Source organism: Taudactylus pleione, unplaced genomic scaffold (genome assembly GCF_031769625.1).
Source record: "Taudactylus pleione unplaced genomic scaffold, aTauple2 ptg000095l, whole genome shotgun sequence".
Lineage (NCBI taxonomy): Eukaryota > Metazoa > Chordata > Amphibia > Anura > Myobatrachidae > Taudactylus > Taudactylus pleione.
This window is the reverse complement of record NW_028284497.1, coordinates 13,010,928-13,038,913: the sequence shown is the minus strand read 5'-3', so window position 1 is coordinate 13,038,913 and position 27,986 is coordinate 13,010,928. Positions and strand designations below refer to the sequence as shown.

Below are 27,986 nucleotides of genomic sequence, written 5' to 3'. Positions count from 1 at the left end.
AGTACCTAACCGTGATAAATCCTAGAGAGGATGTTCCTGTAGCTTATTTATCTAAAGGTGCCCATATACTGTGCTATAAATCAGCCGATCCGACGGTTTGATGCGAGTTGGCTGCTCTATCGTACCGTGTATGGGCATGATATCGGATAGTGCGCGCACCTGTGGGGTCATACATCGCACCCCCAGATGTTACTGCAGGTTTAGTCGATCAGGGGATGCGATGTGCGACCCCATGCAGTGCTATGTGGGAGGATGGAACCAGCATATCGGGCGGTCGGTCACCCGATCGCACCGTGTGTGGGGACCACCCGTTATGTCGGACGTTGGATCGCCCGTCGCATCGTACGGTGCATATCTCACCGTGTATGGCCAGCTTAAGACTATGGCTCTCTCTATTCCAGATGGTGCCTCCTTAAGGGAAGTATGAATGTATCTTTAAGTAAATTTATGGAGCTGCAGGGGCAGCTTTAAGACAGTATTTCTTCAGCTTGGGTAGCTAAGACAATGGAAAACTGGACTGACCTTTTAATAGAAGTTATCCAGTCAGACATATCTAATGCTGGGTACACACTGACAGATACATTGGCCGATCAGTTGATCGGCCAATATATCTGCTGCACGTCGACCAGTGTGTACCCGCGATATGTCGGTGAACGTCGTCGTTCACCGACATACCGCATTGGCTGTGCTGCACAGTCGATGGACAGATATGTCTGCAAACATATCTTTCCATCGGCAGGTGCCAACCGCCCGTATACACACAGCTCCAGCCGCGAGAAGGGGGGCAGGACATTCCCCTGACCCGGGACCCGAGGGCACAAGCAGATGATGGCCATTCAGTGTGTATGAACGACCATCATCCGCAGATATATTAGCAGATCACTCGATCTGTAGATATATATGTCAGGTGTGTACCCACCTTTAAGGTGGGTACACACTATACAGATATATATGCAGATCGAGTGATCTGCAGATATATCTGCAGATGATGGTTGTTCAGTGTGTACGAACAACCATCATCTGTGTCTGCCTGCAGGTCCCGGTGACTAGGAGTATGTCCCGTCGGGCTGGGGGCATGTCCCGCCCCCCTCCTCGTGGCTGCCGCTGTGTGTGTACGGGCGGTCTGCCGACCGCCTGTCTGCACCAGCCAATGGACAGATATGTCTGCAGACATATCTGTCCATCGGCTGTGCAGCACAGCCAATGTGATATGTCGGTGAATGCCGACGTTCACCGACATATCGCGGGTACACACTGCCCAACGGGCAGCAGATACATTGGCCGATCAATTGATCGGCCAATGTATCTGTCTGTGTGTACCCAGCTTTAGTCTCAACTATTATCTATTGCAGACCATCTTAAAATAAGAGCAGATTATTTGGGTGAAGCCACTTCAGATGCGTCTTTGGTAAAGTCTAAAATGTCTGGATTAGCAGTTGTGGCAAAATGCATTCTATGTGTAAAGTCATGGAATGTGGATTCCAAGATAAAGACATTATTGGAAGACTTACCTTTGGAAGAAAAGCTTTTGTTTGTCCCAGAATAGGTAAGAGAGTCTCAGAGACCACGGGAGGTAACAGTTTATTTTTACATATAAGCAATTCCTCTAAGTCTATGGCCCTCATTCAGAGCCGTACGCTATTTGCGGTCGTTCGTTTAAAAACAAGGGGTGGCTATTCAAATGATCCGTACGCACATTGCAGTCTGTTCACACCTCTAAGTCTGAACGAGCGAGCAAAACATACGCTCGTTTATTTGTTAAAAACGCCCCCTGGCCGCACGCATCCTACGTCATGTCCGCTATTTATTAGATTAATCGAGTACATCGACCAGCGTATGAACTGCTCGCTATTCTTGTGGTTGGTGTTTGCTACCACAAATTTGCGTGCAGTTCTGGCTATAAAATAACCCAGTGACGTGGTCAATGACGCTGCTGTTTTAAATATACACACCCATAAAACGCCCGTTTTGACCTTTAAGCACGCCTGCGTTCGGATCTCCACTCCCCATTTTCAAACACCTTCCCCTGTTACCACCCACATACGCCTCTTTCTGTCACTCAAAATAGCAGGCACTCGCTATATAGCGTACAAAGGATTTTCGGCCGCACTGACTGGTTCGCGCATGCGTACTAAAAAGCGTACGCATGCGCAGATGTGCAAACATCGCTCGGAACGAGCGGCTCTGAATGAGGGCCTATATTCGTTCCTTTCGTCCACCCTTTAGACAGGGGCAGTCATCTACATCCTTTTGGGGAAAGAGACAGGCACTCTTGTTCTGAGGTTTTGTACATAGAGGGAGACATTCTAAGATGAGTAGAAAGGAGCCAGGGAAATGTGTAGTGCCTAGGCTCCAGTATAAGATTGCACGATGAGAAAGGTACACACCCAGAGGTGTCTGTGGTGGGTGCCCATCTTATGTAATTCATAAACTAGTGGAAAAGGTCCTCTTCAGATAAATGGATGACAGGTATAATAGAAAGTGTCTTTTGGGTCCTCCACCGAAAATATTCTTTTCAATGAGGTTACTAAAGGTGCGTACACACTAGACAATTCGCACCATGAGCGATATTGTCTAGTGTGTCCCCAGCATGGGTGTGCTCAATTTCATTAATGACATTGAGCACACACGCTGAACGATAACATGAACGATATCGTTCAGCGCCACCCCCCTCCCTCATCCCCGAACATGCAACAACCTGACAATATCGTCAGGTCAGCCTGCATGTTCAGGCGATGAACGACAATGACCAACGACCTGCAGGAGCGTGCATTGTTGGTCGTTTGGTGTTATCTTTCAATGTTTTAGCATACACACTGGCCGATATAGTGAATGACTGAACGATATAGTTATCGTTCAGTCGCTTAAAATATCTGCAAGTGCGTCCACACCTTTAGCGACAGCAAAAGATGTCTGGTCTTAGATCTATCAATTACTGCCCTTCGGGACTCAGGAGTGGTTAATCCAGTATCAGAAAGAAAAAAACAATGGGATTTTACTTCAATCTGTTTAGTCCAAAAACCAGATGGGAGTCACATACCTACCTTAAATGTAAATGGCTTAAATACAAGACTATATTTAGACAAATTCAGGATGGAATCTGTAAGATCAATCCTAAACCGAATGAAGGTAAACCAGTTTTTGACATATAAAGACATCAGGGATGCCTACCTCCACATCACAGTTTGGGATGGGCATCAGTGTATTTTAAGATTTACAGTTCGATTCAGGGCTCTCCCTTTTAGCTTAGCCATCGTATTTTTACAAAGTCTTGGCTGGCAGGCAACCAAAAATCTTTGGGAATAAAAATAGTTTTTTAGATGGTCATCTATTTAGATGATTTACTTTTTAAAGCAGATTCAGAAAGGTTCCTTTAGTAGATCTGTTAAGGGCAGTGGTTGTGCTAGAGTGTCATGGCTGAGTTATCAAATGGCAATAGTCCAAGATGATTCCCAGTCAGTGCATGAAGTTTTTAGGTCTTGTTTTCAATACCCAATTAGCCAGACTATCTTTGCCAATCGCAAAAATTTTGAAGATCAGAAATCCGTTTACTCTCAGTTAAATCTTTCGCTAGAGACAAGACAGTCTCTCAGCTGGGGAACCATGTCAGAAAAAAGGAAGGAGTTTTCTCATCCTGGATTGGCTGGTAATCACGACAGACCCCAGTCTCCAGGGATGATGGGGGGGCAATTATACCGAACCATTATCTATGGTCCAGAAAGTAGCCAACACTTCCAATCAATGTTTTGGAACTAAGAGCAGTTCTAAACGTATTGAAAAAAAAGCACAATCTCTTATTCAGGGAAAACGCATCAGAATCCAGTCTGAGAACGCTACAGTGGTAGAATACATAATTAATCAGGAAAAAGTTCTGAGGATGAGAGAATCTTTTCATGTTCTGGTGATACCCACAATCTTTATACTAGGGATAGAGAATTGGAAGGCTTACTTGAGTCAGTCCATTCTTCCATGGAAATGGTCTCTGCACCCAGAAGTCTTCAACAGCATGGTAAAACAGTGGGGTGAACCAAAGATTGATCTAATTACTTCTCTGTTTAACAACAAAACAGCCAGGTTTTGTTACAGAACCAGGGACTCATTAGCCTTTCTAATGGATGCCGTGGTTGTGCAATGGAGGTTATTTCCCCCAATTCCTATGCTCCCTTGAGTACTCAGGAAGATAAAGAAGGAAGGAATTTCAATAATCTTAGTAGCACCAGACTGACCAAAAGAGGTTTGGTACTCAGCTATACTAAACATGGCAGTGGGTCCACGGGTCAGACTTCCCTCTTCTACAGTATCTGTGCAAACATATGCTCCTTCTCAAACAGTGTAAAAATTATGGTTTTATAGCGGAATATGGCAAACATCTAGGCATGCTCTTACAAATAGAGGCTCTTATTGGCTCCAAAGCCTTTTTTGCACTGTGTAGTGTTTGTGTTCCTCATCACCTCCCTTACAATGACTGTATAAAATGTCACATTTAAATTAGGTAGTAAATTAGGTAAAATGTCAAATTTAAATTAATTGCTGCAACAGACTTTGGTTTCCATTAAAATATATTCATATATATGTCCATATATAAAAGCATAGTATTAAACCACTTTGAATGTGGTGTTATTAGCTACATCCAACCAGTCTACACTTGCAGATGAAAAGATAACAATAGATTAACACAAGATCTGAATTCATTTAAGCTACACAAGTAATGTTAATATACATGAATAACCTTCTGTAAATAATATCTGCCTACACTTATGTGCTCTTTATATGTATACAGTAGTGACTTCTAATATTTTTATAATTTACTAGCTGAAGTACCTGGCTTTGCCCGAATCTTCAAGTTATTAAGTTTTATTATGTGATGTCATCCAAATCCATCCAGTGGAAGGCCCAGAACAGGCTCCCTGGGTCAAAGTTCTACCCAGCGCACTCCACCATGAGGTCTGACCGGGACCCCAACCACTCCATTAGGCATCTCAGACCAATTGCCACCCCTCTTGTGAAATTTTCATCCATATCCATCCAGTGGAAGGCCCAGAACAGACTTCTCTGGTAAAAGTTCCCCCCTTCAAAGTTCTGCTCAGCGTCCCTGGGTCAAAGCTCTGCTCAGTGTACACCAGTGGGTGGCTCGACCGGGACCTCAACCCCCTAGTTTGTCTTCTGGGATACAATTAAGTTTTCGGCCAAATCCATCCAGTACAAGGCTCAGAGCAAGCACCCCAGGTCAAAATTCTGCCCAGTATATGCCAACAGGTGGTCCGACTGGGACCCAAACACCCCTAAAACCTGGCCAGGATCCAACTGAACTGCATCGTATTGGTTTCATCCCAATCGGTGCAGGGGTGGCCAAATGCATAACCGGACAGACAAACAAACAAACAGACCAATGAATTTTATATACAGTATAAGACTGGATTAAGCAGGATTACTATGGCGACCACACCACATCAGTAGGGTAAAACTAACCTGTCTCACGGTCTAACCCAGCTCGCGTTCCCTATTAGAGCATTATCCCACATATCTATAAATTACCTTAATCAACTCCCCGGTTGGACAGTCCATCCATTCTGATCCTTGAATTTTGACTTGGAAGGTGTTTGGAGCTAGGCAACGATGGAGATAGCAACGACCTGTGACACTCTCATGCTTTAATCCCTATATAGTGTACAAGAAGAAAATATTTTTATTGTTTATTTGTACATAAAATATTTCAATTATACAATTGTTTTTCTTATTATTTTTACTGCAATGTTTGTTTTCTTTTCTTCCTCTAATGCAGTGGTTCTCAAACTCAGACCTCAGGACCCAGCAGGTGCACAGGTGTACTCATTACTCACCAGTGGCGTAACTAGGGGGGGTCGAGCAGGGTGCGTGCCCTGGGCGCCGTGGGGGCGCCGCCGGCCACGATCTGGCCCGCCCTAGTTAGCCACCAGTGTAGCGCCGACCGCAGTGAGTGCGGTCAGCGCTACACATTTACACAGGACCGGCGCTAGGCTTCCAGCGCCAGGTCCTGTGCTGCACAGCTGAACCCGTTCCCTCCCCGTGAGCGCTTGCCCAATAGCGCTAGGAGGCGGGCTCAGGCTGTGCATAACACACGCATCGACGCCAGCGCTGGCGGCGATGCGTGTGTTAAACAGTAGCCAATGAGAGTCAGATAGACTCTCATTGACTGCTGCAGCACCCACTGCAAGAGCCGGGCTTCCGTCCGGCTCCTGCAGTGGGTAATGGGACAGACGTCATGACATAATGACGTCTCTCCCATAATGCTGAGCGCGCCAGCCCGGGAGGACTGGCAGGCGGCGGCAGAGGGAGCGGTGTCGCGGTCCGGAGCAGCAGCGTGGATTCAGGTATGTTTTTATATATATATATATTTTTATTTTTTTTTTAAACCTGTCTGCTACTACTGAGGGGGGTGGCTACTACTGGGGGGACAACGGGGGAGGGGTGGCTACTACTGGGGGCACCATTATTGGGAGGACCTCTACTGGGCGGGCTACTACTGGGGGCACTTAATCGGGAGGGGGAACCTCTACTGGGGACTACTACTTGGGGGGGAACTACCACTGGGGGCATTATAAAAGGGGCCTACTACTAGAGGCACTGCACTGGGGGGACCACTACTGGGGCAATAATAGGAAGGGCCACTACAGGGGGCACTGGATAGAGGGGATCACTACTGGGTGCCTGCATAAGGGGGACCACTACTGGGAAAACTGCATGGGGGGGACTACTGCTGGGGGCACTATATAAAGGGCACTGCATAGGGGGGGACTACTACTGGGGGCACTATATAAAGGGCACTGCATAAGGGGATACCGCTACTGGGCGCACTGCATTGTGGGGACTGCTACTGGGGGCACTGCATAAGGGGGAACACTACATGGGGCACTGCATTTGGGAGGGCCACTACTGGGGGTACTGAGTAAGGGGAACTAATTGGGGGCTGTATAAGAGGGACCATTACTGGGGATACTGTATAAGGGGCACTACTTTGGGCGTGCATAAGAGGGACCACAACTGCATACTGGGGGTACTGTATAAGGGGTACTACTGGGGTTAAGGTGCATATGGATAGGAATGTTCAGCGTGAAAATAAAGGGGTGTGTCATGTTGACACGCCCCATTTTTAAGTGACTACGCCCATTTTTTTTGCCGCATGCGCACATCGGGGGGGGCTCCCTTTTCAAATTTGCCCTGGGCTCCAAATACCCTAGTTACGCCACTGTTACTCACTGACACATTTTTAAAGATCCACAGGTGGAACTAATTATTTCACTTGTGATTCTGTGAGGAGATCTGGGAAACATTAACTTTTTGGGGTCCTGAGGAACGAGTTTGAGAACTTGTGCTCTATGGCAACAGATATGTAATTTCCAGTGAAGTCTAGACAGAAAATCAACCTCTAGATGGTGTAAATTATAAAAAGGCATTCCCCCTTCCTCCAGGCATCTTCTGTTCTGTCTTCTTTGTATGCTGAAGATAGCTAGTTTTATTCTTACAATAGTGGCTTGCCTGCAGATATGACTTCTGCATTGCCAGGAGAAGGTGGAAGCTACTTCCTGAACTAGTACTGTGCAACAACACTATCCGGCAAGGAGGTATAGGATCCGCCTGTCACTGTCCCTGAATGCTTCTCTCCTTCAAGAGAAGTTAATTCGGAGACTAGGATTATGCGGCCCCTATTGCAGGTGCCCCCAATTTGGGGGAAAACTTGGGCATGTCCATATGGGGCACGTGTCATGACCCTAGACATGTTAACGCAGCAGTGGTGCATGCCAGGATTGTCTAGGTTTTGTAGTTTTTTACATTCTCTCCCATTTTGAGGCTCAGAAGTGCTCTGGCAACACAAAATGGAGGTAAACAGTTGTGCAATGTTGGCATCATTGTTTAAACCTCAGGGAGCTTTTGCTTAATAAATTATTTTATTGTTCGCTAAGGTTTTCGTTCTACCTGACTCTTTTGTTTCATATTGCAGTGCCCTCCCAAGAGAAAAGATCATTCATGAGCCCAAAGACAAGCCTGCAAAGAAAATCTTCCTTGACAATCATCCACCAGAGGGATATTCTGGGTAATTATGTGCAAGTTGTATAGAAAGTGAGGAATATCAGTCACATCAGAACATCAGACACTCTCAGAAGATGTAGTCCTCAAGGTCTCATTTCTAGATGAGCCTAGCCATAACAAGGTGCTTTTGGAAAATGACATGTTTCAGCAGTCTGAGAAATTTTAGAAGTGGACAATTTAAGTGTAGACCTGGTAAATGGACCTATCGAGTCCACCTATAATGCAATGGAAGTAACTGAAAAGCAAATGCTACAAGACTTTTTTTACTCAGAGTAAAGCTAAATAACCTAATTTTTCCATTCTGAAAGGTAGTTAAGGACATTATCAGTGAATGAGAACACTCAGACAAGTGCCAACCAAATGTAATCAGGTTGAGTGTTGTATTATTTTTTTTCCCCGACAAAATCAGATTCGGAGATATACTTCCTAAGGTTGATGCATTGGTTGCCAGTCTCAACCCCCCCACACACACACACCCACACCCACCCACACAGTATTCGTGCTAGATATTAACTCTGAAATATAGTATTGACAGAAGAATTAAAGGCATCTCAAGCTTTCATACAGTCATAGTATGAAACAGTGTGATCATGAGAACGTGCAACGTGCAAAAGTAATGGCAACAACAACCAGAGTTTTATGGACTTGGGCCAACAATTTTGAAGTGAACATCCAGAATAGCGTGAAAAGAAGTGACCTCTTGTAGATGGTCCAGAAAATGCAAAGAACCATATATGTTTATTTGCAAGTGTATATGGACTCTTTCATTATCTGATTCATGGCTTCTGCTGTAGTAACCTGAAGAGCTTTGTCTGCATTCATGAATGGCAAATGGTCAAAAATAGACTTCTACCAGTACCCTTTGCAGAGAATACCTTTTGGATGAATGTGCCTTAAAAGAATAGCACATTGCGTCCAACGTCACAAGTTTTCCCTTGCACCCCACAAAGGTGCGCACAAATACTTGCAGCTGGTACCTGCAAATCCGAGCATTGTGGAGATGCGTGGCGGCACATCACTTAGAACTGAATTCTACCTTTATTTTCACTTATACGCAATATGGTGCTCATGTAGAGATAAAAACATTTTTCTTCAAAAAAGCAGGTATTATATATGTGTGACACAGTTACATGTGTATGCTCAGTCAGGCGCGCCTCAAGATGCCTCCAGGTCTACAACAGTAGCATATGCAACAGGTTTACGACAGGAGAAAACAGTTTACGTCAGGAGTAACAAAAGCTTACAGAAGTGACCAGGGCTGGACTGGCACTTCTGGCAAATGCCAGAAGGGCTGATGATCCGGTCTGAAAGCCTGGCCGAGCAGCTCCACCTTCCAGGACACTGAGATACGAGGGCGCGCCGTTAGACCAGCCCCCCGTCACTCGCAGCACGCCCCTGTGAGATGCACCCACACCCCTGCAAGGGTCGCTTTGCAATTGCGACCCATGCAGATATGGTAATGCAGCAGGAGGCAACACGCCTCCTGTGCATTACTTATCCGAGCTGCGTCGTCAAATGCAGCATCGGATAATCTGTGTAACATTGGCCTGCTGCAGTGACCCATGGGGTCCCGTAGCTAGCCACTGCAGATTAGAGGAAGAGGCCAGGAAATCTCCATCAGCCGACGGAGATCCTGGCTTCTTCCCTCCTCCGCAACGGCAGTGACACGCCTCCATTTCGGGAAACGGAGGGCATCGCCGCCCCCTCCCCTCCCACAAACAGCAGCAGACTGTCAATCACTGACAGTCTGCTGATAGTCTGCGAGCGAGTTAGCAGGACCCATTCTGCACACTCGCAGAATGGGTCCTGCATCTGCGCAGATTCCCAAACATCAGGAATCTGCGTTCTGCTGAATCAGGCCCTGTGTTTTTAGTAAATTTGAAGGTTGCATTTACTATGTATAATAAAATTAAATACAGACACAAAGAAAAAGTATAAATTAAATAAAAACATCTGTCTTCCCCTTTACAAATCAAATGGGGGATATACTTATAATATAGCAGCCACACTAGTGATTTATACACAATCTGTGGGAGCCAATCAAAAGGAGCTGCCAACTGTCCTCATCATCTTCAATGCGTATAGAGCAGAGGTTCCCAAACAAAGGGCCTGATTCAGACCCACTCGCAAGCGGCTGTCCGCTCGCAAGTGGGTCGATGTTGTGCACTGCGCATGCGCACGGCGGTGGGAGCTCCGTCGTGCGCATGCGCCAGACGCGACGAGTGAAGGAAAGTCCTTTGCTCGTTGTGTCTGATCAAAGGGGGCGTGCTGTCGATGTTGATTGACAGCACGCCCCCTTTGGTGGGCATGCCGGGGGCGTGCCTCCCTGACGGGGCGTTCCCAAGGGAACGCCTACCGTCAGAAGCCGGCCCACTTACATCACTAGTGATGTCAGTGGGAGTGATTTTGGCTCTGACAGAGCCAAAATCACTTCGGGCCTTGCGGTTGAAAACCTCAACCGCAGGCTCCGGCTCGCAGTTTCGATGGTCACGACCATCGCGGCCATCAAACTGCACGCTCGTATAGGCTGTGGGTGGTGACCCACAGCTATACGAGCGTCCAGGAGGACGCTCCAGAATTATGGAGGGCGGCCCTCATTCAGAGCATGCGCTCTGCTCAGAGCGTACGGCTCTGAATGAGGGCCAAAGTCCTCAAGGCTCCCCAACAGTTCAGGTTAAAAGGTGTGTACCCACATAACGATGTTAGTAACCAACGATTTTAGTGAACGATTTTCGTAAAAAAATTTCCCTTGAAAAAGTGAATGAAAATCGTTCACTAAAAATCTTTGGTTACTAAAATAATGAATGATTTTCATGAACAATGAACGATTTTTTAATCATGCATACAGTGAATGGAAATTGTTCATCGTTTATCGTTCATTCTGCACAACTTGAACGATTTTCTGAACGAAAATCGTTTGTTGGACAGTCAGAATGGACGATAAACTACAAACGTGAACGCGCATGAATGATTATCGTTCATCGTTCACCTTATAAAGATGAACGATTTTATAAACGATTTAACGATAATGACGTCGTTATAGTTAAATCATTCAAAAAATCGTTATGTGTGTACGCACCTTTAGAGATATCCACAATTGACCACAGGTGGCTTCATTAATACCTCAGTCAATTTGATTTAACCACCCGTGCTCAACCATGGATATCTCTAATAACTGAGCCTTGAGCACTGCGTTTGGGAACCTCTGCTATAGAGACATGTTAATGTGCCCCAAACTACTTTAGGCACTTTTATTTGATGAAATACAATTTTTGGCTATCATGTTTCCATAATTTTTAAGTTGCAAATATCAACCATTTGACATCATGTACGTGCCATCCAATAATTTGCTTATGGCCACTAACAGCCTTCTACACTTTCCTGCTATTTAATTTGCCACTTTTGGGGGGTTGATTTTCCCATTCTTTCATGTACTCCATCTAGGTCTCACATTTCAGAATGAATACGCTCCTATGAGCAGCAGCCAGGTATACAGAGAGGGGTTGAGGGCTGCTTCATTTACATTTCCTCAATGGCTGCTCCTCTCTATAGTCGCCAAGTGGGGGGTGCTGCTGGACTGCCCGATTTGCAGTGATCGACTGCATGGCAGACATTGGTGGAGGGTGCAAGGAGGCAGAGGTGCCAGTATGTACCTCTGCAATTGGCGGCTGTTGGAAGATTATCATCCTGCAGCTGCCCAGTGGGCATTTCTGACTAGTTGCATTGTTTGCTACCATGCCAGGGAACATACAGCCTGGCGTAGTCGCATGGCCAGACAAGTGGTTAAACAACATTATGGAGGATCTGGGCCTGATTCAGAGGTGCACGCTAACTGCACACAATGCCAATATTTATGCATTTGGCCGATGTTGGAATTACTATCCAAGTGTCCGAGTCGCACTGCGCATGACTTCCTATTGTTACCACCAGGAGTCGCAGAATGAATTTTGACAGAAGAGCCTTGTATTTCAGTTAGGCAAACACAGTCGTGTTGCTGACAGTGACTGCGTCTATAGACATAGTTGCAGTGACGCAAGACGCCATGTTCATACAGAGAAATTGCACCTGCAATAAAACTAGTGCAAGTTTAGACGTTGCGATCGATATTGTGTCTAAAGACGCACCGTGGCATTTTAGCTCTGCTACCACTGGGCGTCTCAGTAGGAAGATCATCATTTGTGGCATTAAAGATCTGAGCTCAGTCAGCAGCAGCAAGAGAAGACACAGTGATGCAGGTAGGAGAATCAATGGACACTGAAGCTTAGTGTAGTGAGGGGAGAGTTACAGTGAGTAAGGGGTGAGACAGGCTCCCAGCACTCAGACCCATCTCCATGTGTGCCACCCCAGCCATTGATCTCACCGCACGTCCCTGACCCTAACCCTCCCCCCTAGTGCCTAACTCTCCCCCCAACCCCGCTACTTACCATCGGAATTCCAGCGGTCTTGATGCTGGCACCAGGATTCTGACAAGTGTTGGGATTCTGGTGTCGACATTCAGCAGGCGGGGTATTGACTGCATCTTGCTGTGGACACATGACCCTCAGCTGGCTCCGGTCCCGGTGACACTCATTGGAATACATTTCAGTGCACCTTAAATTACTGAACAGTAGTAGGTGGAACACTGTACCTTTGTGAGGTTTGAGAAGAAGCAGCGACTCTGAGGATGGTAAATTTCCTCTGGTCCTTGGTTGTCCTGCTTCAGCCAGCATTCACCCTGCAAGAGATTGCTGCGATTTCTAGCCAAGTAAAAGCATTTAATTGTCATAAGAAATTTAGGCTTTCAAAACTTACCCCATGTAGGAGAGGCTTGTAAATATGGCATCCATCCAAGAATGCATCAGTCGAGCAGTTACCCTTGTCCAAATGCAGATGGTGACAGCCGATATGACTGTTGAGAGAGAAGTTTTGGAGAACTGCACTCCTGTACTGAGCTGAGGGGTCATACAACAATTTAAAACACTCACCCCTTATCTCTGCAGAAAAAACTGGATGTTTCTTGACATGTAAAAGGAAGACCAAAGGAAACACCAGCTCCTGAGAACAATATTTGAATTAGCATACATGCCAATAATCATTCCCACAGAGGGTCCTTGGCAGGAGTTAATGTTAAACACCTCTGTGCTTTGTACTGTGTTTGCCCCTCATGATAGAGTTGGTAATAATGTGGTAAAACACCTTCACCAGACACTTATAATCTTACGATGCTCTCACCTTTTCCCCACAGAAGCTGACTACTGATGCTTGTATTAACCTCATACCAGCCCATGTCTTGAAAGGCAGCCAGTGTAATTGGATCTAGGTATGTTAGGTGTGGAGGACTTATTGAGGCTGTCAGGATCGATCCTTGCATGAATCGTGATTCCCAGTGGGAAGAAGTTGGGGTTTCCTGTGTGAATCAAGAACAATGATTACACATGGATACAAACAGAGTAGCCTCAGGTCACTTACACATTTCTACTTCAGGGTCCATAGGGTATCCACAGGATACCTTGGGGTATAGGTGTGACGTCAGTCGCAGGGCACCAAAGAGTTAAGCTTTCAGCCTCCCAGGATGCACTAGGTCCCCCTCCTATACCCCGCCCCCAGGCCAAGGCACCTCAGTTTAGTTTGGTGCCCGGCCGGAGTCGGGTGCACCTGTTGGAGTGGGGGCTAGAAGAGCCCCTGAAGCTTATTCTTCATGCAGCTGTGGCTGCACAACTGGATGAACAGCATGGACAGTCAGTCCTGACGTCCATGCTGTCTTCCCTACACCCCGCCGGTACCAGAACGCCGGTACTGATCCGGGGATGCTGGTGGGCGTCTGGGGTCACAGCTAGCGGTGACCCCAGATGCTCCGGACCATGGCCGGATTCAAGGGGGACAGAGGTAAGCAGCGGGGTCCCGCGGTGGGTCCCCGCTGATCACATGGTCCTAAGTCCCCAGGCAGGGGGCTCCCTGGGGACTGGCTGCAGCATGGAGCCAGGCGACCAACCTGCGCTTCCACTACCCCCTGGGACAGCGGACCGCAGCAGAGCGGTATCGCTGCGGCGTCCCAGGGGTTAAATGCATGCCAGGGGAGCGCGCCTTCCCTGTCTCACAGCCGGCGCCTCCCCCGCTGCACACAGCCCTCTCTGCACTGTGCTGACTGGTCCTGTGTCAGCGCTCCTCCCCCAGGCCAGCTTCTCTCTGCTCCTCGGCGGCCATCTTCTCTGCAACGCATGGTGAACGCTGCTGGAAGTCTGGAAGGAAGCATCGTGGTCTGGGTCCCCCCGCATACCTCTCCTCCGCTGTGGCTCAGGTCTGTGTATGCAGCGCTGTGTCCTACCAGGCCCTGTGTCTGTGTAGTTGAGTGATCAGCGCTGTTAGTGCAGGAATTGTTATTTCTCTGCATTGTATGTGACTGTGCTAGCGCTGCCTGTAACTATTCTTCACTAAACTGTCAGCTTTATTACTGTCCCTGTTCTTTCTGCTAAAGCCCTTGCGGTGCGGTGCTGCAGGGTGGTCTCTCGCCTATTTAATACTTAATTGGTGAGAGAGGTCACATACGTGGTGCCATCATGTCTGAAAGTGATTTTCCCCTCCGGCTACAGTGTACCACGTGCAAAGTACCGTTAGCGGAGGGGGAGGGTAGCGCGGAGGGCCTTTGCCGGCAGTGTTGTCCATGGCGCGGCCTATTACGGTTACAGCACCGGTACAGGAGCCGCCCTGGGCTTGTTTCGCTCAGGCGTTAACAGCTTTAGTGGGCCAGTTAGCTCCGCAGCCCGCGTTTACTCCGATGGGTTTGTCCCAGCAGTCTGTGGTGTCGTCACCCATGCAGGGGTTCCCACGACAATTGGTGGTACCCCACAGTCTCCCTATTTCCCCGCTCCCGGGTTCTCAGGAGCCAGCGTGGGTTAACTCCCTGACGAGTTCTTTACAGCACTTGTCGGATGTATTGCAAGGGGAGTCTGTGATGCGGCCTCATAAAAGGCCGGTGGCGTCTCTGTCCGCTCCTTATGAGGATGACGAAGGGACGTCTGATGATGGGGAGATTCTGGATCCTTACGATCAGGAACCTTTCCATACTAAGGACGCTGATGCTAAGTCCAAAGTATATATTCCTGGACTTATTCGGGCGGTCCGCACAGCCTTGGTGATTGAGGACGAAGTTCCCCCAGCGGCTAAATCTAAGTATGCCTTTTTCAAAGATGTGAAGGGCGATGCCACAGTCTTTCCTCTTTCGGGTCAGTTGGTGGACCATTTAGAGGAGGCGTGGAAACAACCTGGCAAAAGATACCAGCCGCAGAGACGCCTGGCGGTGGCTTATCCGTTCGCGGATAATTATTTTGCTAAGTGTGAATCCCCTCCACAGGTGGATTCTCACGTGACCCGTCTTGTCCGTAGTGCCACATTGCCGATGCCATCCATGTCCTCCCTTAAGGATGCTACGGACCGCAAGGTAGAAATCTGCCTGAAGTCCGCTTATTCCCTTGCAGGGGGGGCAGCACGGCCGGCTATGGCCATTTGCTGGGTTGCCAGAGCGATGGAGCGCTGGGCGGATTCATTAGAGGCTTCTTTTGAATCCGACTGTCCGGCCGAACAAGCGGAGTTGATTGGCAATCTCCGTGATTCGGCCACCTACATCAACGAGGCGGCTCTAGACATTAGTACTCTGGTGTCTAGAATTTCTTCAGCAGCGGTAGCTGCTCATCGCACCTTGTGGCTGCGATCCTGGAAGGCGGACGCAGATCCAAGAAAGGTCTGGAAGCGTTGCCGTTTACCGGAGAAGTTCTCTTCGGTCCGGATCTGGATAAGATTGTGGCCACGCTGGCGGCAGCCAAATCTGCTTGTCTCCCGTCGGCCGCTGCTCCTTCTGGTTCTGGACCATCGTCCTTTCGGTCATCTAGGGCCCAGGGCAGGCCCAAACCACAGTCGTTTCCTCGACAGGCTGGCCCTAAGAAATCGGGCAAGCCCCGGAAACAGGCATGGAGTACCAGACGTCCGGCCCCCAAGCCAGATGACAAGCCTGCGGCCTGACGGTCCGGGTCTCCCCTTGGGGGATCCCAGGGTGGGAGGCCGCCTGCTGCAGTTCTCCCGGTGTTGGTCGTTCACTACGACAGACACTTGGGTTCTGGAGGTGGTCTCTCACGGGTACGCCCTCTCCTTCCGGCACAGACCCCCGGCTCGATTCTTCACCACGGGTCTACCATCAGACCGGAACAAGGCTACGGAGCTGCGGAAGGTATTGCACACTATGCTCCAGGCTGGAGTTATAGTGCCTGTTCCATTCTCCCAGAGGGGCCAGGGTTTCTATTCAAATCTATTTTTGGTACAGAAACCCAATGGGTCATATCGTCCGATTCTCAACCTCAAAGCACTCAACAAGTCTTTGCGGGTCCCGAAGTTTCGGATGGAGACCCTACGGTCCATCATTCTGGCGCTGGAACCTGGGGACTACATGGTGTCATTGGACATACAGGACGCTATGGCGGTCATGGCGGCTTCTCTGCGGCTGCAAGGAGTCCGCATGTTGCCGTACTTGGACGACCTGTTATTGGTGGCACGATCTCCAGAGCTCCTGTTACACCACTTGGACCTGACCATTGCACTGCTGCAACGGCACGGCTGGCTAATTAACTGGCAGAAGTCCACTCTAATCCCGTCTCGGAGGATTCTGCATCTTGGAGCCTTATTGGACTCGGGACAGCAAAGGATCTTCGTGACGGAGGACAAGATCTCTGCTTTACAGTCAAGGGTGCGCAGTTGTCTGCACAGCCGCCGGGTGTCCTTACACTCGGCGATGAGGTTACTGGGCTCCATGGTGTCGGTGTTCGACATGGTGGAATACGCCCAGTTTCACTCTAGACCTCTGCAGCACCTGATCCTGTCCAAGTGGAACGGGCTGCCTCAGTCTCTGAAGTTCCAGACGATTGTGCTCACCCCGGAGGTTCGCCTGTCCCTTGCGTGGTGGTTAAAGATGACCCACCTCAACAAGGGACGTCCGTTCTGGGTTCCAAATTGGGTCCTGTTGACAACGGACGCCAGTCTTCGGGGCTGGGGAGCAGTTTCGGGTCCACACTTGTTCCAGGGCAGGTGGACACCGACAGAAGCGGAGCTTCCAATAAATATCTTGGAACTCCGTGCGGTCTTCAATGCTCTCCTGCAGGCACAGCGGTTTCTCCAGGGTCACCCGGTGCAGGTCCAGTCGGACAATGCTACCACCGTGGCCTACATAAACAGGCAAGGAGGAACTCGCAGTCGGGCGGCTCTCGTAGAGGTCTCTCGGATCCTGGTTTGGGCGGAGCGCAATCTTCCGGCCATATCAGCGGTCTTCATCCCGGGAGTGCTAAATTGGGAGGCGGACTTTCTAAGTCGCCAGGACGTTCATCCAGGGGAATGGTCCCTGCACCCGGACGTTTTTCAACTACTGGTGGACAGGTGGGGTCTTCCAGAAATCGACCTCATGGCGTCCCGGCACAACAACAAGTTGCCGGTGTACGGGTCTCGCACAAGAGACGAAGGGGCGTCTCTGGTGGATGCTCTGTCCGTCCGGTGGACGTTCAGGTTCGCATACCTGTTCCCTCCGGTCTCCCTTCTTCCACGGGTAATCCGGAAATTCAAACAGGAAGGAGGGACGCTCCTGTTGATAGCTCCCGCGTGGCCCAGACGGCACTGGTTCTCAGACCTTCAGGGTCTGTCCGTGGACAGTCCTCTGCGGTTGCCGCTACGACCGGACCTTCTGTCTCAGGGTCCTTGTCTTCACCCGGACCTGACTCGGCTGTCTTTGGCGGCGTGGCTGTTGAGACGGCCATGCTGAGGTCCTGGGGGTTTGCCAGCTCTATGCTGTGTACCATGTTACGAGCTCGGAAACCGTCTTCCGCGAGGATATACCATCGCGTGTGGCATACGTTCTTCCAGTGGTGTCGACCGAGAGGTTATGCACCGCGGGAGTTTCGTCTGTCTCGGATTCTCGCCTTCCTGCAAGCGGGACTAGATCATGGGCTTCGCCTTGCTTCTTTGAAGGTACAGGTTTCGGCCCTATCTGTCTGGTTTCACCGTAGGATTGCTACAATCCCGGATGTGCGCACCTTTATGCAAGGTGTTCTCCGTATTCAGCCGCCCTTTGTTCCACCTGTGGCGCCTTGGGATTTGGCTGTGGTCCTGAGGACTCTCCAAGGACCGCCGTTTGAACCACTGGGCTCAGTGGATATTAAATGGCTAACAGCTAAGACTGTTTTCCTTCTGGCCGTTGCTTCAGCCAGACGTGTTTCTGAGTTAGGGGCTCTTTCTTGTAGACCCCCTTTCTTGGTTTTTTTCATGGGAACAGGGCAGTGCTCCGCACTCGGCCCGAGTTTCTCCCCAAAGTTGTTTCCCAGTTTCAGGTTAACGAGGAAATAGTTGTTCCGGCCTTTAACTCACCGGGTCTTTCCGTGGGTGAGGCCTCTTTGGATGTTGTGCGGGCCTTAAGGACTTATGTGGACCGCACTTCTTTGTTTAGGAAGTCGGACGCTTTGTTGTCCTCTATGGCTTCTGTAAAAAGGGTTGGCCTGCTTCAAAGCAAACTTTGGCAGCCTGGATCCGTATGGCTATTTCTGAAGCTTATCTTCATGAAGGCCTACCGGTCCCTCCTTCTCTGAAGGCTCATTCCACTAGGTCTGTGGGTCCTTCGTGGGCAGCTTGACGTGGTGCCTCGGCAGTTCAGATCTGCAAGGCTGCTACGTGGTCTTCTGTCCATACCTTCGTGAGGTATTACAGGTTTGACACCTTCGCCTCTCAGGATGCTTCCTTCGGGCGGCGGATTCTCCTTTCTGCACAGGAGCGTCCCCACCCTTAAAGGATACTGCTTTGGGACATCCCCAAGGTATCCTGTGGATACCCTATGGACCCTGAAGTAGAAAATATGAGATATGGTAAGAACTTACCCTTGTTATCTCTATTTCTACGAAGTCCATAGGGTTCCACAGGACTCCCGCCCTGTCGCACCTGTGCTGCAGATGGGCTTTGCTCTGGTCACCGGTTTTCCGTCTCCCTCTGGTGAGAATGTGATTCTTGTATGTGTCCAGATCTTTGTTCTCTCTCTTCCTTCTCCTCCTCCGGCCTATGGCTTGGTAACTAACTGAGGTGCCTTGGCCTGGGGGCGGGGTATAGGAGGGGGACCTAGTGCATCCTGGGAGGCTGAAAGCTTAACTCTTTGGTGCCCTGCGACTGACGTCACACCTATACCCCAAGGTATCCTGTGGAACCCTATGGACTTCGTAGAAATAGAGATAACAAGGGTAAGTTCTTACCATATCTCATATTTTCGTGAATAATTTACTACAGTGTTGTTCAAATACAAATCCTTTATCACAAAAATGTAAAAAGTCTATCCATCACATAATTTCACATGTTGATCTCCCATAAATAAATTAGATCTGTAAAAATACTTCTCTGTTCCGCCTGTAGAACAAGTTGCCCAGACACCCCCAGCTAAGCACAACATGCAGTATAAGGGACAGAATTGAGCTGCTGCGCATGTCCAGAGGCAGCAACTTCTCCTGCTAAATCAACCAGTGCAGCTGACCAGAAAGCAGCTGTCAGCAAGAAGAGACAGGCGTCTTAACATCAGGTTGGACCTTGTATGTGTCTGAAGTATTACATACATGCTAATCATGCTGCCATTCTGGCCTGGCCACTCTAAAATCAAGCATTTGGAAAGCATCTCGTGAAATTATGCGCTGGATCCTGTCTTTGAGCTGGCAAAACCATGTTCTGAAATATAATTTTTCAATTTGCACTTAGCACAACAGGGGCTTGTGTATTAAGGCAAATGTCAAGAAAAGTGTGACACATATAATCCACTCTTTTAATTCATCTGCGTAGTTGCACACCAGATGATTGACCGGAGAAGTCAGGGTAAAATGAAGGCATGATAATTATCCCCCAATACCCCTTCGCTAAAATCCTCCATCACCTGTTAATATCTAAATATTACCTATGGAACAAAAAACAAAATTTCTCTACCGCTACTAAGCCCCAAATCTTCCCAGTTTAAATATTACTGTCAATATATTTCTTATAGGATGAGACTGATAGTAGAGCATCCTTTTGCCCCTTACCTGATTCTCAAGGGGAGCTCCAATACTGACTCCACCTAGGTGCTCCCCCATTTTCTGCATCACATTTGGAGTGTAAATGCGGAGTTGACCTCTTTCGTCTATATTTGTCACACGGGACCGTGAAGAGCACTCATGTCCTGTATAAACAAATAAATAATAAAGTTGCTTTCACAGTAATAGAACATGGAATCTGATAAACAAAATAATAATTCCATGTGGTAACAAAGGGAATATAGGATTAGGTTACCCATGCTACCTCAGCTGTGACGGTTGCAGAGTACAACTACAGTACAACAACATTTTTAATTGTCTTACATTACCACTGTTCCAAAACCAATAGAAACATACAGCATTCATGATAATTTACAAATTATTTGATGCTATGGATTACAGCACATGTTTTGGACTATATTATGAAAAAAAAACCATCCCTGTTATGTTATGTAAATCAACTGTTATGGTTAATTATGAAAGTAAAATTATGGCCCCAAAGATCTAAAATGACATTGGAAAATCAGTATTACCTGACTCGTAGGAACTACAATCTATCCAGTGCTCAAAAAGGCTGCTTGAGAATCCAAGAGCATGAAGCATCTCATGTAAAGACACCTGCAATACGTGGGGGGGATAAAATATTTATCTACATGAATATGACACGGGTGACAGAAAGAACGATATTGCAAAGTGTAAATAGAAGTCATTTCATCAAGCTTACTAAAGTGCTGTGATGTTACCGATTGCAAATAAGTAACATTTAAAGACAGTAGTGGTCATTAATAGGAAAAGTGCAGTTGTAGATCTGTAGATTACACAGGCTCATACCTGTACAATGTGACTGTGCTGGTACACTCCCTCTCTCAGGCGCTTTGGGCAGAACACAATGACTCCAGCAATGGGGCGACCTGAGTGGTCCAGCTGACAGTATGATGCATAGGCAATGACTAAGGGCTTAGAAGATGTGACATAATGAGATGTGAGAGTAGACAGCATTGGATAGAGAAAGCATTGAGTATTGTATTTGATATTTGCACACAGTTTATGAATGTACATGCAGAGCCTCAGAGTAGCTTATAGTGAGATAGAAGTTAGTCAATAATGTTTCACCACAAGGTAAAAATTATTGTACTAAGGGCCTGATTCAAATGGCTGTGCAATGCCATCCATCTAAAATGCTAAATAGACACCTCCTTGCTGCATCTGCCATCCCAGCGATGCCACCGAGGTCGCAGCCTGGGATCACCATCACAACCATACTGACAGATGGTCATGATGGTTTCTCCTTTGGCCAGGTGGTGGAGGCTGAAGCTTACCACAGCCTGGCTGGTTCCTGGTCATTTGCGAGGCCAGGAAATCTGCGTCCACTGTCGCAGACCCTGGCCTCGTCCCTCCCGGAAAATGGGGGTGGCACGCCCTTGTTTCCGGGAACGGTGACAAGTCTCGCCCCCCAAACGCTGCTGCATGTCAATCATGTTGCGACTTTTGGGGGGGTGTCTGCGAGCGAGATCGCAGGATCCATTCTGCACATGCGCAGACCCCTACACATCAGAGATGTACGCTAACATCGGGTTAGCGACAGTGTACATCTCTGAATCAGGTGCTAAGTCTCTAGAAAAATGTTCAGGAACTAAAAATAGAAAATTTACCAAATGGAGGTTCCCCAACTTTGACTTAGCAGGTAAACCAAGGACCAAACATAATTCCAAAGCAAAATTAAAAACAGTGGCACAAATGCATGACATAAAATACATCATATTCCTGTGTAGAACAGATTGATTTAGAAAATGGAGGTTGTAAGCACAGTTACATTCTAGCTGGCGTCATTCAAGAGAACCAATCAAGGATTGTTTTTTTTATTTTATTATTATTATTACCAGTTATTTATATAGCGCACACATATTCCACAGCGCTTTACAGAGAATATTTGTCCATTCACATTAGTCCCTCCCGGCAATTAACCTACCAGTATATTTTTGGAATGTGGGAGGAAACCTGAGTACCCAGAAGAAACCCACGCAAGCACAGGGAGAATATACAAACTCCACACAGTTAGGGCCATAGTTTCAATCGAACCCATGACCTCGGTGCTGTGAGGCAGTAACACTAACCATTACACTGTCTTTGTTTTACTATTTTTTTCCCCAATTTATTTGAATAGGAAAGGAAATTTTAACCCTGGCCCGGATGGGAGAGCGGGAGCCCGGATGGCAGTGGTGCAGATATGCACCAGCGGCCAGGGATAAACACATCAAATATGGCACCGACCGCGAGCCAATCACAGCTCGCAGACCAACAGCCAATCATAAGCGGCTGCTACTGATTGGCTGCTGGTCCGCGAGCTGTGATTAGCTTGCGGCCAGCGCCATATTTGTAATGCCGACCGCGGTGTTTCTAGGTGGCCGCCAGTGTATATCTGCACCACTGCCACCCGGGCTCCTGCTCTGTATCTTTTATATCTTTGGGATGTAGTTATGAGACGGGGGCAGGTGCGATGCCGCCGATCTCAATACCGACAAGGTAATCCCGACAAGGGATTTAAGATAGACGTCGAAATACCGATGCCTATTTTAATCCCGATGCCGGAATGCTGAAGGACGCCAGCCCGAACTAGGCAAGTCTTAGCATTACACCCGGGAGGGTTAGGTTTAGGGTGCGGTAAGGGGGGTTAGGGTTAGGCACCACTTAGAGGGGAGCGGGGGATCTTCTCCCTTCGGGCTGCCGGCATCGGGATATGCGGGACTTCCATTTGCATATAGGCTAAGTTCACTGAGGGTGGGTCAATGTAATTGCAGAATATGCAGAGTTGTGCAGAAGCTTAAATACGTTGTAATTTGTAACTTATGCACCAGAGATAGGGATGAAGCAAATGACAATGATAACCACTATCAAACTAAGCCTATGGATAGGGGTGATCCAGCCACATAACTCTGCATATTGAGGCAGTTATCTGCATTTAGGTCTGTGCACGGAATGCGGGAGCAACTAATAAGCTTTGTTGAAAATGTGTTTTCTTTAACCAATCAAAGGGGATGTAGTTAATAAACCTACCATCGGGATGCCGGCTTCCAAAATCCCGGCACTGAATCGTGGAACCGTGGCCAGAAGACCGGCGTCGGAAATCCCGATATCAGTGGAAATGCCAACGCTGGAATTCCCGACAGAGAGCATCCCGATCGTAAGTATAACTGGGCCGGGGGGTGGAGAGTTAGGTTTAGGCACCACGGGGAGGTTAGGGCTAGGCTGCGGGAGAGGGGCGGTTAGGGTTAGGCACCCCCTATTGTGGGTTTGGGTTAGGCACCACCAGGAAAGGGGGTTAGGTTTCAGGCACTAAGGGACGGTAGGGTTAGGGTGCGGGGTATGTAGGGTTAGGATGCAGGAAAGGAGGGTAGGGGGTGAGGGGGAGATTTACATACTTACCTAACTCCCGTCAGGATTCTGAGCATCGGGATGCAGCTGTCGGTCTTTTGACAGCCGGCATCCCTACTGCCGGTCTCCCATATTCAACCCAATGAAAGACTATATTGTGTTTAATAAGGTGGGGTAGATAGTTCCATTACTAGGGAGATGTCTTAAGCTGGCCACACATCTACAGATTATCTGTCCAACCTGCCAACTAGTTGATTGGTTGGAATGAAAATCTGGTAAGGTATGACAGCAAATGACAATCAGCAATTTGCTCCCAAATGCCGGAAAATGGACAACAACTGTTGTTTGAACAAATTGTTTAGATAAAACATTTGAAAAACTTGTCTGACGACCATTTTCATCTGTTTTCTGGCATTTAGGAGCAAATTGCTGATCATCATTTACTCCCATTCCTTACCAGATTTTCATTCCAACCAATCAACAAGTTGGCTGGTTGGATGTAAGTTGGTCTAGTGTGTGGCCAGCTTTACTCTTTGCATGGGAAGTTGTTAGAAGGAAATATATTAGAAGGACATTGGAGAACTATAGCAGGTGAGGATGGAAATACAAGTGGTGTTGAATATGTGTGTACTATTTGGTGATGGTATAAGCAGAGTAATAGTATACACCAGCGGATCCTCAAAGTCACCAAACAGCCCAGGTGCTTAACCGGTGGTGTGGTTTATTAAGTGGGAGTTAGTTTATACAGCCCTACTCACTGTTACATACCCTCAGTATCTGGGGGGGGGAGATGTAATAAGCTTTGAAGAGTGATAAAGTGGAGAGTGAAAAAATACCAGCCACACAGCTTCTAACTGTCATGTTACAGGCTGTGTTTGAAAAGTGACAGGAACTGATTGGTTGGTACTTTATCACTCTTCACTTTTATCACTCTCTAAGGCTTAGTGCAGCTCCCCCCTGAAGAGACGGTGCTTGAGAGGTGACATACAGAGCACCAGCCAGCGATGTATGTGGGTAGCGGTGCATATACAAGCGGTGGTAGCAGGTATTCAGTGGATGTAGTGCAGGGTCTCAATGGAGTTAAGTGGGACATGGCTGTGTCCCACTGTGGCACTCTAACGCAGTGACAAGATGCACAGAAGACAAGGCCATCCTGGTAAAGGATTGATGCCTCCCTAAAGGAGCATCATGGAGACTTTGCAGTAGCTCCCTCAATACCCCAACACAGAGGCGTATCTATAATGGGTGCAAGGTGTGCGGGGCACACGGGCCCCTGGGTCCAGGGGGGCCCACACCACACACCCTGCACCCATAGGTAATTATACTTACCTCTCCGCTGATTCTCGAAGTACTGTTCCGCAGCTCCGGACGGGCGCTGTAGAGCAGCAAACACTGGGAAAATGGCGGTGGCCATTTTCTCAGTGATTTGCGCATGCGCAGAAAAGATGACCCCGGGAAAGTAGGCGCGGGCGCCATTTTCCCGGAGACCCGCGCATGCGCTGTAGATTCTGGCATGAAGCCAGAATCTACAGCGCTCAGTGCCACTGAGCCACCTTCAGAGAGGAGGGGGCCCAAACGGAGGCTGCACACGGACCCCCTCCTCTCTTAAAACGGCCCTGCCCCAACAGGTGGGGCAGAAGGTATGGAGGTCCAGTACTTCAATCTTACCCCGAAGTTTATGGAGAGTCAATTAAGTAATTGACGGACAGAGACAGACAGTTAAGAAGGGTACTATATGTAATGAGTTTTATAGCAGCATTCCCGATTGGTTACAGGAGAATAGTCCTGTCATTGGTAGACCGCACAGAAATACACTGCAATAGACACGACAGCATGAGCTTAGCTATAGTGGGTGCAGGGGGTGCCATTGCTATGGAGCACAGAGGCTTAGGGGGCCTCAGATCCAGGTTTTATACTGTCATTTTATACCGACTTTGCCTGCTAAGAATTTGAGTCCGACCCGTTACCCAGCCTGAATGGGGTGACATTCCAATTTCAGTGAGAGGTGTGTGTAATGGATGTTATAATGGTAAAGTGCACTGTAATACATAATCTGAACTGGGCATTGTATTGTGGCATAATCTGAATTGGAGGGCACTGTGATGTGTGCATAATCTGATCTACTAATTGTAAACTGAAGGGCACTATAATGTTACAGAATATGAATTGGAGCACTGTAAAATGTGGCACAATATAAAGTAGAGGGACTATAGTGTGGCATAATATGATCCTAGTGCACTGTAACATGGCATCATTTGAAATGGAGAGCACTATAATGTATCATAACTGTAAACCCTATAGTGTGGCATAATATGAACTGTAAACCCTATAGTGGGGCATAATATGAACTGGGCACTGTAAAGCTGGGTACACACTGACAGATATACTGGCCGATCAATTGTTTGTGTACCAGCAATATTTTGTGTCGGCTGTGCTGCACAGACGATGGTAGATAATATATCAGCGGCTGCCTGGAAGATGATGGTCATTCAGCGTATATGAACGACCATCATCTACAGATATATTATAAATATATGTATATATGTACAGTATATCACTCGATCTGCAGATTTATTGTTGCATTGTGCAACCACCTAAATGTGGCATAATCTGAATTCGAGGGCACTGTAATGTGGCATAATCTGACCTGCTTATAATAATGTGAGCAGGGCCCTATAATGTTACAGAATATGAACTGGGACAATGTAATGTGGCACAATATGAAATGGAGGCACATAGTGTGGCATAATATGATCTGAGAGCACTGTAATGTGGCATAATTTGAAATGAAGGTCACTGTAATGTGGCACAATATGATGTATAGGCACTATACTATAGTAATATATGAACTAGGAACACTGTATGTCAAAATGTCAATTAGGGGTACTGGCCCTGATTCAGAGCCAGACGCTCTGACAGAGAGCTCGCTCTGAATCAGGGCCGTCTTCTGAATTTAAGAGCGGCCTCCTGGCCGCTCGCATAGCTATGGGTGACCACCCACAGCTATAGCGAGTGGCCAAAATGATGGTCGCGATGGTCAAGACCATCGCGACCATCGGGCTTGCGACGAGACCCTTGTGGCAGGGTCTCGTCTGCCGCAAGCCCTGGAGTGCTTTTGGCTCTATCAGAACCAAAAGCACTCCCACTGACATCACTAGTGATGTCAGTGGGGCCGGCCCCAGACGGTAGGCGGGAACGCCTCCGTCTGGGCAGCCACGCCCCCGGCACGCCCACCAAAGGGGGCGTGCTGTCAATCACCATCGACAGCACGCCCCCTTTGGTGCGAGACCCATAATCACGGCTTGGCCGTCGTTATTCTGGCCTCGCGCATGCGCATGACGGAGCTGCCTCCGTCGTGCGCATGCGAACTTGGCCAACATCGACCCGCTTGTGAGCGCTCAACGCTCGCGAGCGGGTCTGAATCAGGCCCACTGTGTGGAATAATGTGTACTGGCAGCCCTACAATGTGACATAATGTTAACTAAGGCACTATGCTTCAGAAAATAAACTAGTTCACTACTATGGGGCATACCATTAACTAGGGCACTACTATGGTTCAGAAAATGAACTAGGGCACTATTACAGGGAATAAACTAAACTAAACAACTAAAGCGAAGAGGATTCACTTTAAAAGCATTAAAGCATTGGGACAGAGCCCCTTCAAAATGTTGCTATGGGACCAACAAAGTTCTGGCTATGTCGCTGGCAGAAAATTATGTGGGTGTCTATCAGGAAGGGTGAGGAATCTTGAGTGAGAAAAGCTATTTTGGAGATGTTGTATAGGTGGAAGCAGCATGACGTGTAGCTTGAATATAAGAATTAGGGTGACACCAGGGCCGGCAACAGAAATCTTGGGCCCCGTTACAATGATATCTCTGTGGGCCCCCCTCGACCCCTACTCCACAACACCCACCTGTACCTCCTGCATCTATATTTATCAATGCATGCAGTCTACATGCATCTCTATCTAGCTATCTATATATATATATATATTAGGGCTCGACTTTTCCCGCCTGACTCGGATTCTGAAATCGAGGCAAAACGTCATCTTCCCGCCTTCCGAGTCTCGCGGGTTTTGGATCCTATATAAGGTACCCACGTCGGCGCCATTTTCTCACTCGGCTGTGGACAGTGAAGAGGGAGGGTGGGAGTTAGGGCTGTGTAGTGTAGTGTAGTGTAGTGTTGCTGTTGTCCACTACTTCAAAGTCCATAGGGGCTGGCTGTGTTGTGCTGTGCTGCTGTTGTTAATAGGGGCTGTGTCCACTACTTCAAAGTCCATAGGGGCTGGCTGGACTGTGTTGTGCAGTCAGTTCTCCATAGGGGCTGTGTCCACTCCAAAGTCCTGTGCAGTGTCCCAGTCCTAAAGGAGTGCTGTAGTGTTGTCCAGGGGGTGCTCTGTCCATCAGGGGTGCTCCCCCCAAGTGCTAAAAAAATAATATATTTTCTGTGTTTGTGAATTGTGTGCGCAGTAGCCGCACGTGCATCAACAAAGTAGTGCCA

At 48.0% G+C, this 27,986-nt stretch overlaps 1 protein-coding gene across 1 annotated transcript in view; it reads right to left on the bottom strand.

Moving 5' to 3' along the window:
- CIROP (ciliated left-right organizer metallopeptidase) overlaps positions 1-27,986 on the bottom strand; it is a 58,510-nt gene that overhangs the window by 18,534 nt on the left and 11,990 nt on the right. The window contains exons 5-12 of the mRNA XM_088469966.1: positions 20,946-21,071; positions 20,648-20,732; positions 20,124-20,260; positions 13,279-13,453; positions 13,032-13,101; positions 12,859-12,955; positions 12,695-12,781; positions 5,536-5,658 (exon numbers count right to left, since the gene is read on the bottom strand). Of these exons, the coding sequence (XP_088326092.1) occupies positions 5,536-5,658; positions 12,695-12,781; positions 12,859-12,955; positions 13,032-13,101; positions 13,279-13,453; positions 20,124-20,260; positions 20,648-20,732; positions 20,946-21,071 (900 nt within the window). The remainder of the gene's footprint in view (positions 1-5,535; positions 5,659-12,694; positions 12,782-12,858; positions 12,956-13,031; positions 13,102-13,278; positions 13,454-20,123; positions 20,261-20,647; positions 20,733-20,945; positions 21,072-27,986) is intronic.